Source organism: Trachypithecus francoisi, unplaced genomic scaffold (genome assembly GCF_009764315.1).
Source record: "Trachypithecus francoisi isolate TF-2019V2 unplaced genomic scaffold, Tfra_2.0 Lachesis_group11, whole genome shotgun sequence".
NCBI lineage: Eukaryota > Metazoa > Chordata > Mammalia > Primates > Cercopithecidae > Trachypithecus > Trachypithecus francoisi.
The window spans coordinates 71,247,188-71,263,160 of NW_022681456.1; the positions used below are offsets into that span (position 1 = coordinate 71,247,188).

At 45.0% G+C, this 15,973-nt stretch overlaps 1 protein-coding gene across 6 annotated transcripts in view; it reads left to right on the forward strand.

Annotated features, from left to right (window-relative positions):
• Positions 1-15,973, forward strand: part of PPM1H (protein phosphatase, Mg2+/Mn2+ dependent 1H) — a 349,098-nt gene that overhangs the window by 211,799 nt on the left and 121,326 nt on the right. For all 6 annotated transcript variants that reach the window (XR_004439771.1, XR_004439770.1, XR_004439769.1 and 3 more), the window contains exon 7: positions 2,017-2,135. Coding sequence is in view for 3 of the 6 variants with exons in the window: in XM_033221424.1 (XP_033077315.1) it covers positions 2,017-2,135 (119 nt within the window). In the remaining 3 variants the exon portion in view is untranslated. The remainder of the gene's footprint in view (positions 1-2,016; positions 2,136-15,973) is intronic.

Below are 15,973 nucleotides of genomic sequence, written 5' to 3' on the forward strand. Positions count from 1 at the left end.
TGGGGCTGGCACATGGTAACCCCTAAGCCCATGTTAGTCCAGCTTGGATAGTGGGTCATATTCATGCTGATACAATCTCAAAGTTCTGAAACATCATAAAGGGCTTATAACAGATGCTGCTGTCCATTGACCACTTATGTCTTTGTTCCTTAGTTTTCACGGGTGGACCAAGATAAAAGAGGAATTAAATAGTATGTACCCAGGAGGCATGACTAGCTTCATGGGCCTGTGACTTGTGCGGTCGCACAGGGTGCTATGCTTAGTTTAATGCTCTGCTGTTCCTGTCTTGAAATTCTTAATTTTGAACACAGGCTTCCTCTTTCTGTTTTTCACTGGGCCCCACAAATGATGTAGCCAGTGTTGCCTGTAAGATTGTTAAGAGGGTGAAATGAGAACTCACAAAGCACTGAGTGTAGTACTCAGGATATAATAGGACTCAATAATCATTAGGTGACTATAATAATTTTTTGTAAGCAGAAACAACTAAGATAAGTATATTAATAGACATTACATGAAAACAGCAGTGTGAGATATATAATTAATCTCATTTACAGATAAACTGAGGCCCGAGAAATTAAATAACCTGCTAAAACCACATTGCTTATGAAAGCAGAGCTTGGATTCACACCCAAATTCGTCTCACCCAAAGCACCACTGTTGACCTGACCTATTAAGTGTTAGTTGGCTTCATTCCTTCCCAGGAGAACCTCTCTGTAAACCCCTGTATTTAAGCTTACTTGATACCCATGGCTACCGCAAGCCTTACTCCCAGCAGGATTTTCAGAACCCCTCAGAGTGATCCAGAATGTCCGCCAGACCTGGAAACTGTTGAGGCTACAGCAAACGGGAAGTACAGTTCTCCTGCTCACCCTTAGTCACCCTGTCTCATCCCATCCTGTCCTGTCCCCAAGCCTACCCAGAATTACTTGCTCAGAGTTCCATATCTGGGCATATATGACCAGCCTGGTGACAATATAGCTTGCTCCCTTTGGTTCCTGAAAAACTTAGCATCAGATGACTCATATCTAACTAATACCTCCAGACCTTCATGAGAATCAGTGGGAGATCCACTGGCATTGCGTCCTGGCAAAGTAGCTGTAGGAGATGCCTACGACCCATATACTGAGGACCTGACCATCTGCCTGGTGGCAGGGATCCCTTGCTTTCCTACAGTGCCAGGCTGTGATTTGCTCTGCCCACTCTTTTCCCTGCCAGAAAAGAGAGAAGATCCATTCCACCACGCTGCTCAGAAGCAGGTGGACAGCTTCATGCGGGGAAGTTCTAGTGCAGGCCTGCTTGCGGTGTGTGGCCTCTGAGTAGAGAAGTTAATATGTGAGCATTGCATATGCTAGATTTGAATTTTGAATGTGACAATGAGACTGTTGTTTCAAAGCAATTCCCTAAGTGGCTGTTTGCTCAAGACTTTTGTAGTGTGAACAGAGATTTGGGGGAGGGGGAGAAGCCATCTGCTCCAGAATACTCTTCGAATGACACGATCAAATGACTGCAGAGCAAACTGGAGGGAGTCCAACAGAAAGTTCCCGTCTGCTGCATCCAGCCCCAACCAGCACTCGAGCCATTGTGTTTATGTGAAAGCTCACACACAGGTTTCAAAGGCAAGGCCGTGATAACCAGGAATGTAAGTGAGATGAGTGTGGAAAAGGCCATGTCAGGGGAGCTTTCTCACCCCGTATCTCACCAGTATACCATTTGAAAAACTAAAAAGCCAGGCTTCAGAGAGAATCTCAGTCTTTTTTCCCTGATGCCTTCAGCTATGCATTTGGTTACAATCAATGTATCAGATCAAATGAAAAAGTTGCATTCCTTTGTAAGTTCATTTTTATGTGCTCATCTTCTATTAGTGGTTAGATTCTGAAATCTATTTACTTAAAATATGAGGCAATTTTCTTGTTTTTAAAATATGGCCTGTCTCAATTTGCAAAGCATCCTTGATTCTTATTTTGTTTCTCTAAATACGTGTATGTATGTGTTTTTTCTTTTTCTTTTTGCTATTAGGCATTCATGCAGCCTCACTTGCTGGGAAATGAGTTCACACATTTGGAGTTTCCAAGGAGGGTACAGAGAAAGGAGCTTGGAAAGAAGATGCTCTACAGGGACTTTAATATGACAGGCTGGTAAGAACATGCCTTCCTCCGCCTCGGCACCACACAGTGTGTGTGAAGGAAGCATCACCACCATAAAAAGCCACTTACATAGTTTGGATCAGGAAGCACAGCCAGAGACCTGGGTTTGTGGTGAAGGACAAGGGGCTACACCTGCCTCTGCTATTTTTGTTTAGGACCAAATCACAAGCCTTGGTTTGCCTCTCTGCTTCTTCGAGGCTCTCCTTGGGGATACTGGACCCCGTGAAACTGACCTGATTTCTCACTTCACACGCAGCAAACATTTGAGGGCTTTAAAAACACATGAAGCTTTATGTGTTTAGGTCAGGGTTATTAAAGAGGTAGAATGGCCAAAGGTTTATTGAGCCAGACTGACTTGAGTTCAAATCCTGACTCTGATTTTTCTAAATGAGCAAAGTTGGTTAAATTGCTTAACCTCTAGAGCCCATTTTTCCATGGATAAAGTGATAACAAGATATATCCTTTGAAGGTTCGTTATCAAGGCTAAAGTTAATGAGCTGTTCTCATTAATATCACATTCAAATTGAAATAAGAACTCTTGTCTAGGGGGTTCTCTTATTCCAAAAACACAACTGTGTAAGCATCAAGACCATTTCTAGAATGGAGCAGTGGCTAAAGTTGACTAAGACCTCATCGTTTCTTTTATCTGACTAACAGATATGATGATAGGTACTTACACTCTATGGTTGATATAAGGATTAAATGAGAGTGCAGTGCCTGGCACTGTGTGGGTGAAGATTTGCTCTTGTGCCCTGGCGTCCTAACAAGCGAGCCTCCTGCCAGTCTGGAAGAACATACGAGAATGAGACAGTGGACCCTTTCTTCCCCATATCTCCAACAGAGTCGAAGTAGATTTTCTTATCTCTTCCACATTGACCAAAATAGCAATAGCAGATGATCACAGCCCAAATTCCCATGGTGATGACTTGGCCAGGGATCTACCTCCAGGCTACATACTGTCTTCAGGGAACAAGTTGAGCTACCCAGGGAAGATAAGAGGCCAATCTAAGGGACTTCTGGTTGTCCTTTGCAAACCAATAGAAGTTCCTCACCTGTATCCACTCTTCTTCCTCTACAACAAGGTTAGCAAACTATGACCTAAGAGTCAGATTCTGCCTACCCCACCTACTTCTATAAATAATTTTTTTAAATATAGCTATTACCATTTGTTTGCTTGATCTGTGACTGCCTTCATTCACATTGCAACTGGGCAGTTAAGTAGTTGCATCAGAGACTGGTTCTAAAGCCTAATAATTTACCCCTGCTCTAAAATGTGAATGGATTTATCAGAAAGGATTAACCTTTGCAGCTCTGAGTTCTGGAGTTTTGATGCGCCAGGGTCATCATACCAACCCTGACTAGGTTTTCTTGTAAATCCATTTTTATTTAGTTAGCAAAATCAGCATTTGTACAGGAAAAGTTTAAGGTGAGAGCTAGTGTAATTCAGCAAAGCATCATGGGGCTTAGTCTGGGAATTGTAGAATTTGGAAAGATGGAAGGCTAGGAACCCATATGGTTGTAAACACATGAAAAGAGTAGATCTAAAAGATATCGAGGAATATGACCAAATAGAAGAGGAGAGACTGTGAGAGACAGATGGGGCTGGTACTGAGAGAACATGATAGGGAAAATGGGATGCCGGACAAATTTAGATTTACTGGGAGGCTATGGGGTGCTCTTATATATTCCTAAGAAAGAGAATTAAATGAAAGCAATGTTTTTGGAAGGCCATTCTAAGAGAAGTTGGAATGAAATTGACTAGGAGAGAAAGCAGATTCAGGTACCCAGAGAAAAACTATCATAGCAACATTTATGTGAGGTCTCAAGGACTAAATAGAGGGATAGAAGCAGAAAACACAGAAGGAACGAAAATGAGTAAGAAACTAAATGATTTAGGCCAGGGGATAAAGGTAAGTCTTTGACAACACCAGTTGCCTATTTAAATGTGTCTCTTCAAGTCTGTAGTCTCCTTGAGGGGGACACCAGTGCCTAGTCCTGTGCCTGACACATAGTAGACAGGCAGCAATTACGTATTGGCTGAAAGGAAGAAAAGAAGTATAATTGACAGAAGTGGGGAGGTCATTGTTGCAGACAGTCGATGTGCACATTTAAAACAGATTGAGCTTGAGGCAAGGCTGTACCTATGTTCTTTCTATGCCAGAAAGGCAAATTAGATCTAAAGTAGTCAAAACAAATAGTAAATATCTGCCTAGGATTTTGTAATAAGGAAAAGTATCTTTGTTGCAGATGCTTAGTATTGATTCAAAGGGGGAGAAGAACAGCTCATTGTTACTAACTTTGAAAAGCACTCCTAATGAGATAATAGGCATCGTCACTTTAATGGGCAAGATGCTTTCAAAGGCTGTAAAGGTTCCACTCAAACGTCTCTTTGTAAGTAGAATGTGTGATGGGGTTAGTTTTTTTATGTTTCTTTCTCCAAACCCTGGAAGCTCTGTTTTTTGTTTGTTTGTTTGTTTGTCTTGTTTTGGTTTGGTTTGGTTTTAGTGGCTTGTACATTTTAATATTTAGCAAATGTCTAAAGATTGTCCCAGTTTTATAATTTTTTTAAAAAATGTAGCTAAGTTCAGGGACTAGATTATATCCAACTTTATATGCACACAGTTACTTTCTTTCAGTCTTGCGTGCACACTTGCTCTTGTTCTCTTTCTCATTTTCCTTCTCTCTCTCTCTGTCTCTCTCTCTCTGCCTCTCTCTGCCTCTCTCTCTCTCTCTCTCTGCCTCTCTCTCTCTCTCTCTGCCTTAGCGTGGTCCTAAGCAGATAAACAGTCCACAAATGGGCTATTTTTAATTGTATGGAACTTCACAGAAGGTACTGAATAATGCAGGAGCCACAACTGAGAATGGCTTTAGTCAGACGTGATTTGCTGATTTGTTTTCACCCTAATTCCCCACACGGCTGTTGGCTCGCAACCTTGGCTACAAGCAGATTTATGTGCATCTTTGTGCATTTTCTACCTGTTCTGACTTTTGATTTGAAAATAGGACTTAAGGTGAAGAAAAGCCCTTTACATCTTTGTTAGAAGAACCTAAGAAATTGAAAACCAGTTTAGGCCAAGCCCAGTGGCTCACACCTATAATCCCAGCATTTGGGGAGGCATAGGTGGTAGGATCAGTTGAGTCCAGGAATTCGAGGGTGCAGTGAGCCAGAATCATGCCACTGCACTCCAGTTTGGGCAACAGAGCAAAACCGCATCTCTAAATAAGTAAATGAATCAATAAATCAATCATCCATTCAATTTAGACTACTGCCTATATAAAGCACCGCCCCCCCCAACTTTAATGAATTCCTTTTTAAAATGTTTTTACCCTCTAACAGAAAGCCTTAGATCTAGCAGTTATTGTTTAGGACTTAAAGATGGGAGGCTGGGCATGGTGGCTGATGCCTATAATCCTGGCACTTTGAGAGGCCGAGATGGGAGGATCACTTGAGCCCGGGAGTTCAAGACCAGCCTGGGCAACATAAGGAGACCCCATCTCTATAACAAATTTTTTAAATTAGCCAGGCATGGTGGCACATGCCTATGGTCTCAGCTCCTCGGGAGGCTGAGATGGAAGGATTACTTGGGCCTGGAACCCATTTTTCTGAAACCTTCTCACAGGTAAAAGCTGTGAGAATCCTTGTAGTAAAGGATTACTACTGCAAAGCTGTTTAATCCTTGTAGTAAATGCCTAGTTGTGGAATTTTTTTTCTTCTTCATTCCCCACTAATCATCATGGTAATTGGGCCGACAATTATTGGAAGAGCTAAGGGCCAGACACTATGATGAGAGCTTTACCTGATTCCTCATACCTAACTCTTAAAACAGTCCTAGGAACTAGGTACATTTTACAGATGAGGAAACTGAGGTGCAGAGCTAAGTTGCTCAAGGTTATAGAACTCATAAAAGGAGAAAGTGGGATATGAATCCAGGCAGCGTAACTTCAGTGTGTGGTGCTTACTAAGATGCTGAACTGCCGGATGTGGAATGACTCCCCGTTACTCCCATTTTGCAGGTGAGCACATTGAGGCCTAGAGGTATTAGGCGGTTTGCTCAGCCTCCCCTGATGCAAACGTGTCAGAATAAGGACTAGAATCCAGGTTTCTGACTCTTTGTTGGGGTTCTTACACAATGTGCCAGTCAGCTTTTCTTTAGGATAATTAGACATGATAATTCCATTTCGAGCTTCGGTGTACATTTAAGCAGGGGCCCTCTATCCACCAGGACCAGGACCACTGTCTTGACGATCCTATAGGGTCAAGAGGATGGAATGAAGCATATTAGGAGCTGCTGAGGCCGTCACTTTTCTAGTCCCCAGTCTGACCCTGTAGACCATTGGTCAAATTAAACTGATGCTTCACACTTCTCACTAAGAGCCTGTGTCATTTGGGGGTGGGGGTTCTGGGGAAGATCCCAAAAGAACCAGTTCTTAGAAAAATTGCCTGCTGTCATTAGAGGAGCATCGCGCCGGCACTCGGTGGTGTGTCTGCCGCAGGAGGAAGTGTGGGAGAGGATGTCAGCTCTGGGAAGCCTTGTCTCATAATTAAGAATGAGTCTGTTGCCTCTTTATGGGGATCCTTTTTTTTCCCACCCTCGCGCTTTCTCAGAGACTGGAGCAGCTTGGCAGGCCCAAATTGTTTTGAGGACAAAAGGTTATTGTCACCAGGACCTTCATAATGCAGTTGGCCTCTTCCCTGGCTCCCCCACCTCCCCTTCCCCCTCTCCTCAGATAGTTTGCACAGTGGCTTGATTTACAAAGCTGCTCTCTTCGCAGTGCCCCCAGCGCTGAGTTCATTCCTGATGGAGTCTTCCCTTGCTCTCCCTATCACCCCCTTGGCTCTCACCTCCTGTGCATGGTGTCATTGGTCCCAGTGCCAGAGTCCTCAAGCTGGGGCCCATCCTCCCCATCCCTTTGTGTTGAGCTGCTGTTGCAGGATGCACACTGTAGCTGGCATTGTGTTGCCTTGAGAGCAGTGTATCCCGACCCGCAGCCCTCTGAGATGTCTCAGGCTGTAATTTACTGGCAAGTGTCTGTGTTACCGAGTTGAAACAGCAGTTTCTCACAGCTGGCTTTGTGGCACCAAGTCTCTGCTCCTGTGACTGCTAGCTATTTCGCTTTCTCAAGTAGGATCAGCGTACTTTGTGCCATGTCCAGCCACATGGGGTGGCAAGCAAGCCAGGGACCCAGAAGGACATGTGTGTGGGAGCGGGCTGAAACTTCACCCATGGCGCCAGGCCAGGTTCTCTGGCAGCTGTTCCTGGGCTGATGGGATTTGTAGAGAGAGCAAGGGCCAAAGAAGAAAAGTCCATCTTGTGAATGCTAGATTGCTTCCAGATGGTTCTGGTCATGAGCAAAGTATACCAGAATTCTTCCTTTAAGCAAAGCCTTTCTAACGCTATGATGGTCTTATTTCAGGGGCAGGCTGGACTGGTAACTTGAGATCACATGCTTGACTTGAGAGTCCTGTTTTGGTGATAGGCACCTTGCGCACTTTGCTCTGCCAAGCTTCTGGGGCCTTGGGCAAATCCTGGCCTAGGTCTCTCGCTTGTAAAATACTTCCTCTGACCATTGCTGCCAACCTCTAAGTGTGCTGGGGGCAGGGGGTGGGCTTTGCTCTGCTTTTAGAGCTGCTGGAAAAGACAGATCCCATTAGAAAGATTCTAGAGATAGCGATGTTTTATTTTGTCCCTTAGAGCCCCTAATTTTTATAATTCTAACTTGATGATACATCATGATAATTTTCCTTCCTCTCTTTTCCTTGAAACTATGAGCAAATAGGGGATTTTCCACTGGGAGCAGAGTGGAGTCAGCTCGTTTTCTCCTTTCAGCACTTTCTACTTTTATTGAGGCAAAGAAAACCTTTTCCATTCTCTGTGCTCTCGAGCACAGTAGCCACTAGCTACATGTGGCCATTTAAATTAGTTAAAATTACATAAATTAAAAATTTATTTCCCAAGTTGCCCTAGCCGAATCTCAGTTGCTCAGTAGCCACATGTGGCTAGTGGCTGCTGAATTGGACCATGCAGATATAGAACGTTTCCATCATCACAGAAAGTTCTACGGGATGGTGCTGTGGTCTCCATTGTAGAAGAGCGTGGGTGTAGTTGGGAATGGGGTAGTGCAAGGAGCTCTCTGTAACTCAACATCCCAACAGCAAAGAGTTTTTTGGTTTGGTTTTTTTTTTTTTTTTTAAAGACAGGGTCTCACTCTATCACCCAGGCTGGAAGGCAATCGCGTGACCACAGCTCACTGCAGCCTCTACCTCCCAGGCTCAGGTGAGAAAGAGGGAAAAGTACCAAGTTTGAATTTTTCAATTACTCTGTAAAACTCGAGTCAAGCCTCTTGAGTAGCTGGTACTATAGGTGTGTGACACCACATCCTGCTAACTTTTGTGTACTTTATAGAGACAGGGTTTTGCCATGTTACCCAGACTGGTCTCGAACTCCTGGGTTCAAGCAGTCCTCCTGCCTCAGCCTTCCAAAGTGCTGAGATTACAGGCATGAGCCACCGAACCTGGCAGCAAAGAGTTTTTTAAAAGCTGGGTACTGATAAGTGTGGACAGGGAATGGTGTAGCCACACCAGCCTCTGGTGCCTCTGCTGCCAGACTCTAGTCTGCAGACAGGTGGGCTTCACACCCCTTTTCTGATCCCCAGGGGCATCAGTCATTGTGCTTAGGAACAACTCACCTCATAGCCAGTGGTCACTTTTGGGCCACCAAGAAGCTGCATCCAGCTGGCCAGACTAAAGAGAGACCCGTTTCATCGGCCCTAGTCAGTGGTGTACTTCCCCCCCCAAGCAGCCCGGCAGCCTTCTTTCAGCTCTCAGCTGTCTCCTGGATGACGACCAGCTGTGGGCACTGTTGTCCCTCTTGCTTTTCCTTTGATTTCTTGGGGAGTATCTCAGGCCCTGAGAATATGATTTTAAAGCAGCTTGGCTTCCAACCCTTTCCATTGTGTTTGGGGCAACCTTTATTCTCCATCTATAGCCTGCAGCTTGGCTTGGGGAGGAGAGGCACAGCCCTACAGCGTCAGGCTTCTTACCAACAATCCAGACGCTTTCTGGAGAGAGAAACTCACTGCAGATAGTTCCACGCATGGTCTGGAGCTGCCAGGTTGGGTTTTACACATACAGATACAGCTTCTATCTTATTCTTTATTGCTCTCTTCAATGCCCTCTGACAGTGCATTCAAGCAGGCTGACAAGGAAGTGGATAAGCAGATTGAGAAACGCCACAGAATGCTTTATGAAGCCAACTCCAGAGCTGCACCCGCATTTAATATAAATTGATTTATTGAATCAAGCACAGAAGCCCTGTTACAGAAACCCCAGGCTTTATCCTCTTGAGGACCACCTAATAAAGCAGCCCCAACTGACACTCCTCATTAGCTTTTCCACAGATCCCAAGGCAGTTTTTAAAGGGACAGTGTCCCTCTTTTGGGCCCGAATTTATATGTTGGCCATGCCTGTGGGTCTAATTAGCTCACCATTATTAGCCTTCCTTGGAAACCCTGCATTTTTGAACAGCTTGACTCTTGAGTTTTACAGAGTAATTGAAAAATTCAAACTCGGTACTTTTCCCTCTTTCTGCTTTTAATCACTCTTAACCCAGTCTTCGGAAATTTACCTACAGATGTCTCTGGCATTTGGGGGGCACAGAAGGATCTCTCAGTCCCACCCCAGTGTAAATCCTGATGCTGCTGTCATGCCACAGACCTACCTTATGAGGAGACTTTTTATACTCACCAGAGAAATATGATATTTTAATTTTATAATTACTTCACAAGAAAGCAGGCCTTTCCCTAGTGAAACCTGGTATTCATTTCCTCTCAGCAACTTGTATTTTCATAATTTAATGATTACAGGCCACCTTGGCAGCAGTCTGATTGCTGAAAGCACTCTGAAAATCTGACCTTGTAGAGAAAGGGGCAGGGGGGATCATTTCAGAGAATTTTAACCCCAAACCTCAATAGATTATCCAGGATGGGGATAGGCTGGGGCAGGGATTAGGCACCTGAAAAGTCCCTGTGTTCCAAATTCCAGTGGGGCTGGAGTCCAAGTCAGATGGGTCAGCCCCACATGGGGAGGGGCCTCTCCCGGGGCTTCCAGAGCTGAGATGATGAATGGTTATTTGCTATGTGCATGTTCTGCATCTTTTCAAGATTTGCAGCTCTAGCTGCAGGAGCAGCAGGGAAGAAAGCGAGCCCTGCTGCGTGCAGCACATCTCCTGACAGTGATGAATGACTCCCTGCTCCCTGCCCTCCTGCGCAGGAGGCCAGTGGAAGCTATGGGGTCTTTACGAATGGTTGCAAGCCAAGACAGACAGGCTTTGTCAGACCACAGGGAGGAGAAAGAAAAGAGATGCCCCCACCAGCTCGCTCCCTATTGATCATCACTCACCCTGCACACGCATGCACGCATGAATGCACTCACACACGTCTCTCTGCTTCAGTGAGTAAAAGTTTATTGTCCTAAAGTGGCCGAACTACTTCCAAGCCTTTCTTCCCCACTCAGACCCTTCAAACACTCACAGCATTTATCTCTATTATCCACATACGCTTAAGCAGAGTGTGTGTACCGCGTGTCCCCTGTGACTGGTGTTTGGGGTTGTACAGTATGTATATGATGAGAACATAGCTACAAGTCATCTGGGGAAGTTTGGGGATGTCAAGTGCTTATAAAAATCTCAAAGTAGTGTCCTTTTAACCAAGAAGGCCCTGTAGACACTTCTCATATATTTGACAGACTTGTATTGTACACTTACTACACAGTAGATGTTGAGTAGCAGTTAAGAGCAAGGACACTGGAGCCAGACTGCCTAGCTGGGCCAATCCCCACCTCAGATCATTTTGCCACTCTCAACTTGGCTTCCCCATTTGTAAAATGAAGCTAATAATGGTACTTGAGGCCAGGTGTAGTGACTCACGCCTGTAATCCCAACACTTTGGGAGGCTGAAGCGGGTGGATCTTTTGTGGCCATGAGTTCACGACCAGCCTGGGCAACATGGGGAGACCCTAGCTCTACAAAAAATACAAAAATTTTCTGGGTGTGGTGGCATGTGCCTATAGTCCCAGCTACTGGGGGGGCTGAAGTGGGCAGATCACTTGAGCCCAGGAAGTCAAGGCTGCAGTGAGCTGTGATCATACCACTGCACTCCAGCCTGGGCAAAAGAACAAGATCCTATCCCAGACAAACAAACAAAAGAGTACTTGATAATAGTTGGGATATCATGGGTTAGTAAGGTTGAGTGCATTGAACAAAGCCTGGCATATAATAGTGCACGATGAGTGTCTAATACTATCATCATTAGCTATTATGGAGAGTGAAAGGGTCAGCAAGAGCTGCTGCTGGCCTCAGGAGGTTTACAATCTATTATTTGCTGAAATGCTGCCTCTGCAAGGTAATGAGAAGCTAGAAAACAAAAAGACAAAGGAAGGCAGTTTCGAGAAGAAACTAAAGTCAGATCAGGTCTGCTGGCTGCCTCTGCCTAGCAGGTCTGTCCTGCAGCGTGGCAGATGAAGATGGGTTTGGCATAGAGAAGGTAGAGCTCTTGTCTGTGAGAAGAGGCACCGTCAGTACAGTCAGGAAGCCCGTTGCCAGCCCCTCTGTCCCAGGCACTATATTTGATAGGATGTTTTTTGGTTTGGGGACTTGCTTATATTTGCCTCTGGCTTCTAGATGCTGGACTTTTTTTTTTTTTTTTTTTTTTTTAAAAGAGACAGTCTCACTCCACTCTGTCGCCCAGGCTGGAGTGCAATGGTGTGATCTCAGCCCACTGCAACCTCCACCTCCCAGGTTCAAGTGATTTTGATGCCTCAGCCTCCTGAGTAGCTGGGACTATAGGCGTGCACCAACATGCCGGGCTAATTTTTGTATTTTTAGTAGAGACAGGGTTTCACCATGTTGGCCTGGCTGGTCTGGAACTCCGGAGCTCAAGTGATCTGACCACCTCGGCCTCCCAAAGTGCTGGGATTACAGGTGTGAGCCACACTGCACCCAGCTGATGCTGGACCTTTTAATGTACTCCCGTGGTCTTCCAAACCATACCCAAGAAACTGGGAGGGTCAAACCCGTCTGTGGTTAAAGCATGTCCTTGCATCGGAAGGATCTCATCAGATAGGACTATGTTAGCTTCAAAGAAATTGCCATGTGGCCCAAGACTGGTTTTCTGGAATTTTTTTTTTTTTTTGAGATGGAGTTTCACTCTTGTTGCCCAGGCTGGAGTGCAATGGCGTGATCCGGCTCACTGCAACCTCCACTTCCTGGGTTTAAGCAATTCTCCTGCCTCAGCCTCCCAAGTAGCAGGGATTACAGGCATGTGCCACCATGCCAGGCTAATTCTGTATTTTTAGTAGAGATGGGGTTTCTCCATGTTGGTCAAGCTAGTTGTGAACACCCGACCTCAGATGATCTGCCCGCCTCAGCCTCCCAAAGTGCTGGGATTACAGTTGTGAGCCACTGTGGCCGGCCTTTCTGGAAATTTATTGAACAATATCGTTTCACCTTTAAACCTATTCTTCAAATTTCAGCAGTGGGGGAAGTAGATCTGTTAGAACGTATGTATAAATAACTAAAGGAAGACAAAAGATAAGAGTTATACACAAAGGTCTGAAGAAAATGCCTGTGGCTGTGGTGGAGGGAGTAGTTGTTTTGAGAGGGGAGACTGGGACTGGGGAGGACTTCTTGGAGAAGATTGTTTGAACCAAAGATCTGGATTATGAGAGGGGTTTCAAGAAGGCTGGAGGGAAGGACATTCTGAGCAAAGGGCACTGTGCCAGCAGAAGCCCAGAGGGGTGAAAATGTGATGTGTGTTTTGGGAATTTGGAAGCCAGGGATAATATTCAAAATATTTGGACAATCAAAATGGACGAGTAGGCCCCAGCTGGGCTGCAGCAGGGTCCTAGAAGCCTCCCTGCTGTGCCAGGCATTAACCCTTTATTTACTGCTACATCTTGGGGATTCTAGGGGAGAGTCCAGAGCAGCAGATGGGGGTATTCACGGAGACTGAGACAGCCATTGTTTGCCGACTAGCATGGAGTGTTTCAATGTTTTAGCCCTTCGTGTGCAGTTATGTTGGTGTATATCAGCTAGATAATGGTCCTGGGAGGCTCACATAAGTGTCATGTAGGAGGGAGCGAGAGAGTGGAGAGCAGTGGTGGGCAGCGAAGCAGACTATGAAACTAGGTAAGTACATTGGAGTCAGCTCATGGGGAACCAGGCTAACGATGCCAATAATGAACAGAATTTTATTTTCCCACCCTTAAGAGCTCCACACCTTAGGGTGGAATGTGAAGTATGAAAATTACACACAGGGCAGAAACACGGAGCTGACAATATGTATATCCAGGGCATATAGGGGACTACTAGGAGAAGAGGGAGGGGGCGTGAGCTGGAAAACTACCTATCGGGTACTATGCTGACACTTGGGTGATGGGACCATCTGTACCTCAAACCTTAGCATCACACAATATACCAGTGTAACAAACCTGCACATGTACCTCCTGAATCCAAAATAAATAATAAATGAATAAAAATAAAATTTTTATCCGTGACTTAAAAGGTGATTTAAGAAAAAAAAAGGACGCATGGGCCAATTCTCAGCCTATTTTTAGGATCCCATTTTTCTGGAAATTCCAGAGAAGTAGGTACACTGCCACTCCTGAAATTTTCCACGTACTCACAAGCCCACCAAGGAAACGTTTTCCTGCGTCCAACCAACACTTTAGCAGTTATAATTAGTTCACTCTTACCAGTGCTTGATAAATTTTCTGCTTTTCCCAGCTCCCCAGCAGGAAATTGGCACAGCTGGTTTTGAGCTGATAATCCTATGAAGATGCTCACCTGCGGTGGCCTGGGGGCATCTTCATCTAAATCATCTGGGGTTCTGGTTTAAAACTCCTTGCTTCTGGGCTTACCCTAGTAATCCACACACAAGAGCTGGAAAGCCACCAGTCCAACCCTGAAAAATCTCAACCTACCGCCACTGTCCTCTTACCTTGAGACAAGTAAATCAAGGACTTATTAAGAGAGAGGCTGCAGTTGTCTGTCTGTTCCTTGCTGGAGAGCTGAATGCATATCTCCCTGTAAGGGCCAGGAAGGCTGATAACAAAGATGCCAGCGGTGTTTCAGGGCCAGCGTGTTGTTTGTCAGTTGCCTGTCTCCTTTGTTGTGATCAGATCATAAGGAAAGCTTCAGAAGCCTCATGAGGGGATGGAGCACATTCACTTTTTGTTCTTCATCTGGTTGTTCTGGCAAAAGCGATAATATTCTGCCATATTCTCGATTCAGATTCCGCTGAGATGGGATCAGCCTTGTCAGTCTTCCAGGGTAGATCAGATGCTATGTATCACTCTCTGTACCTAAAGGACAAGGCACAGAGCTTCATCTCTGTGAGACAATCAGTTTCAACTACTATTCATTCAGTGAACCAGGTGTCAGGTTGGGCATTGAAGATACAAAGAAGAAAAAAACAGTCCCAAGCCTCATGGTGTTTACAGTCTAGTGTCAGGACAGGGCCATATATGGATAATTAGTTTCATACAAAACTGATAGACAAAGGTTTACCTAGAGTGAAGCTTTGTCATCTGGGGCAATTACGGAAAACATTCCGGGGTCTACCTTATCTGCTGCATTAGAATCCCTATGGATTCTGCATTTTTTAATCAGCGCCCCAGGCGATTGCTATATATCCTTAAACACTGGCTTTGGGCAGCCCTAGACTTTGTTACAATGGATATGAACAACAGTTTGCAGAAGTGATTGGTTAAAGAGCACCGTGCAGCCTGGGCTGTAAAAATATTGGGACTCCTGGGCTGCTGGTGGTCTTCGCCCCGGTTATCCCCTTGCTATTGCTTGGGAATGTCTTTGTCCACCTGCAGTGAGCCAGTGAGTGTTCATAAGGTGCCAGTAGACTGGACTGGCAGTGGCTGATAAGGGATGGCAAAGCCTTCAGGTACAGCAGTGGGTCAGGGTCAGATTAGGCCTCCTCTTTTTCCTTTTTTGTGCCCATAACCTGGATAGTCCAGCCTTCACGCATAGTATAAATACATGGGATAGGCCAGGAGACCGTGCTGCCCAGGGCATTTAACTTAATGGTTTCGCATTCCTGCTCATCCTCAGTAAATGCTACACACCCCATCCCCAAGGGGTCCCATTGGATCACGCTGTGGAAAGCTGGGCGCCTAGGTATGAAAATTTGGAGTCTGACTTTATTGCACCTGAACACTTTGAATGCCAAAGCTCAGGTGAAATCTAATTCTATAGTGACCTTGTACATCTGCCATATTGTTAAGAGACAACCCTAGTTTTCAACCCTAGGAGTATTGGTATGTTTTAACTTCTATGAGACTTACCATTATAAAAACCCAAAAGGTGAGGATGAGCTTTAAAAATTTTTTTTTACAATTTAATTTTAGGAAGAGAATTAGTAATTAAACATTCTTTTGCATATCATGTCATTTTGTGGTATTTATGCAGATTCCTAACTCTTCACAGAGGGGCAGAGAAGCGTGGTTAAGAGTGTAACTCAGTTGGGACAGACCTGAAGTGAGCTTGACCCCTATTTCCCCCCAGAGGTACGACCTCTCTTATGCTTCCATTTTCTTATTTGTGTAATGAGGTTAATGTTTCTATCTACCTTACAGTGTTATGGTGAGGATTATGAAAGTTTTAAAAAATATAAATCCTTAGTGCCTGGAACAAAAAGATTGTATAATAAACATTGGGGTATGTGAAAATCCGTTAACTGCTGGGCGTGAGGTGAGAGCAGAAAATTTAACAACAGCTGCCTTTGCTCTCCATCCTCTGAAACAACAGGGCCACCTTGATGCA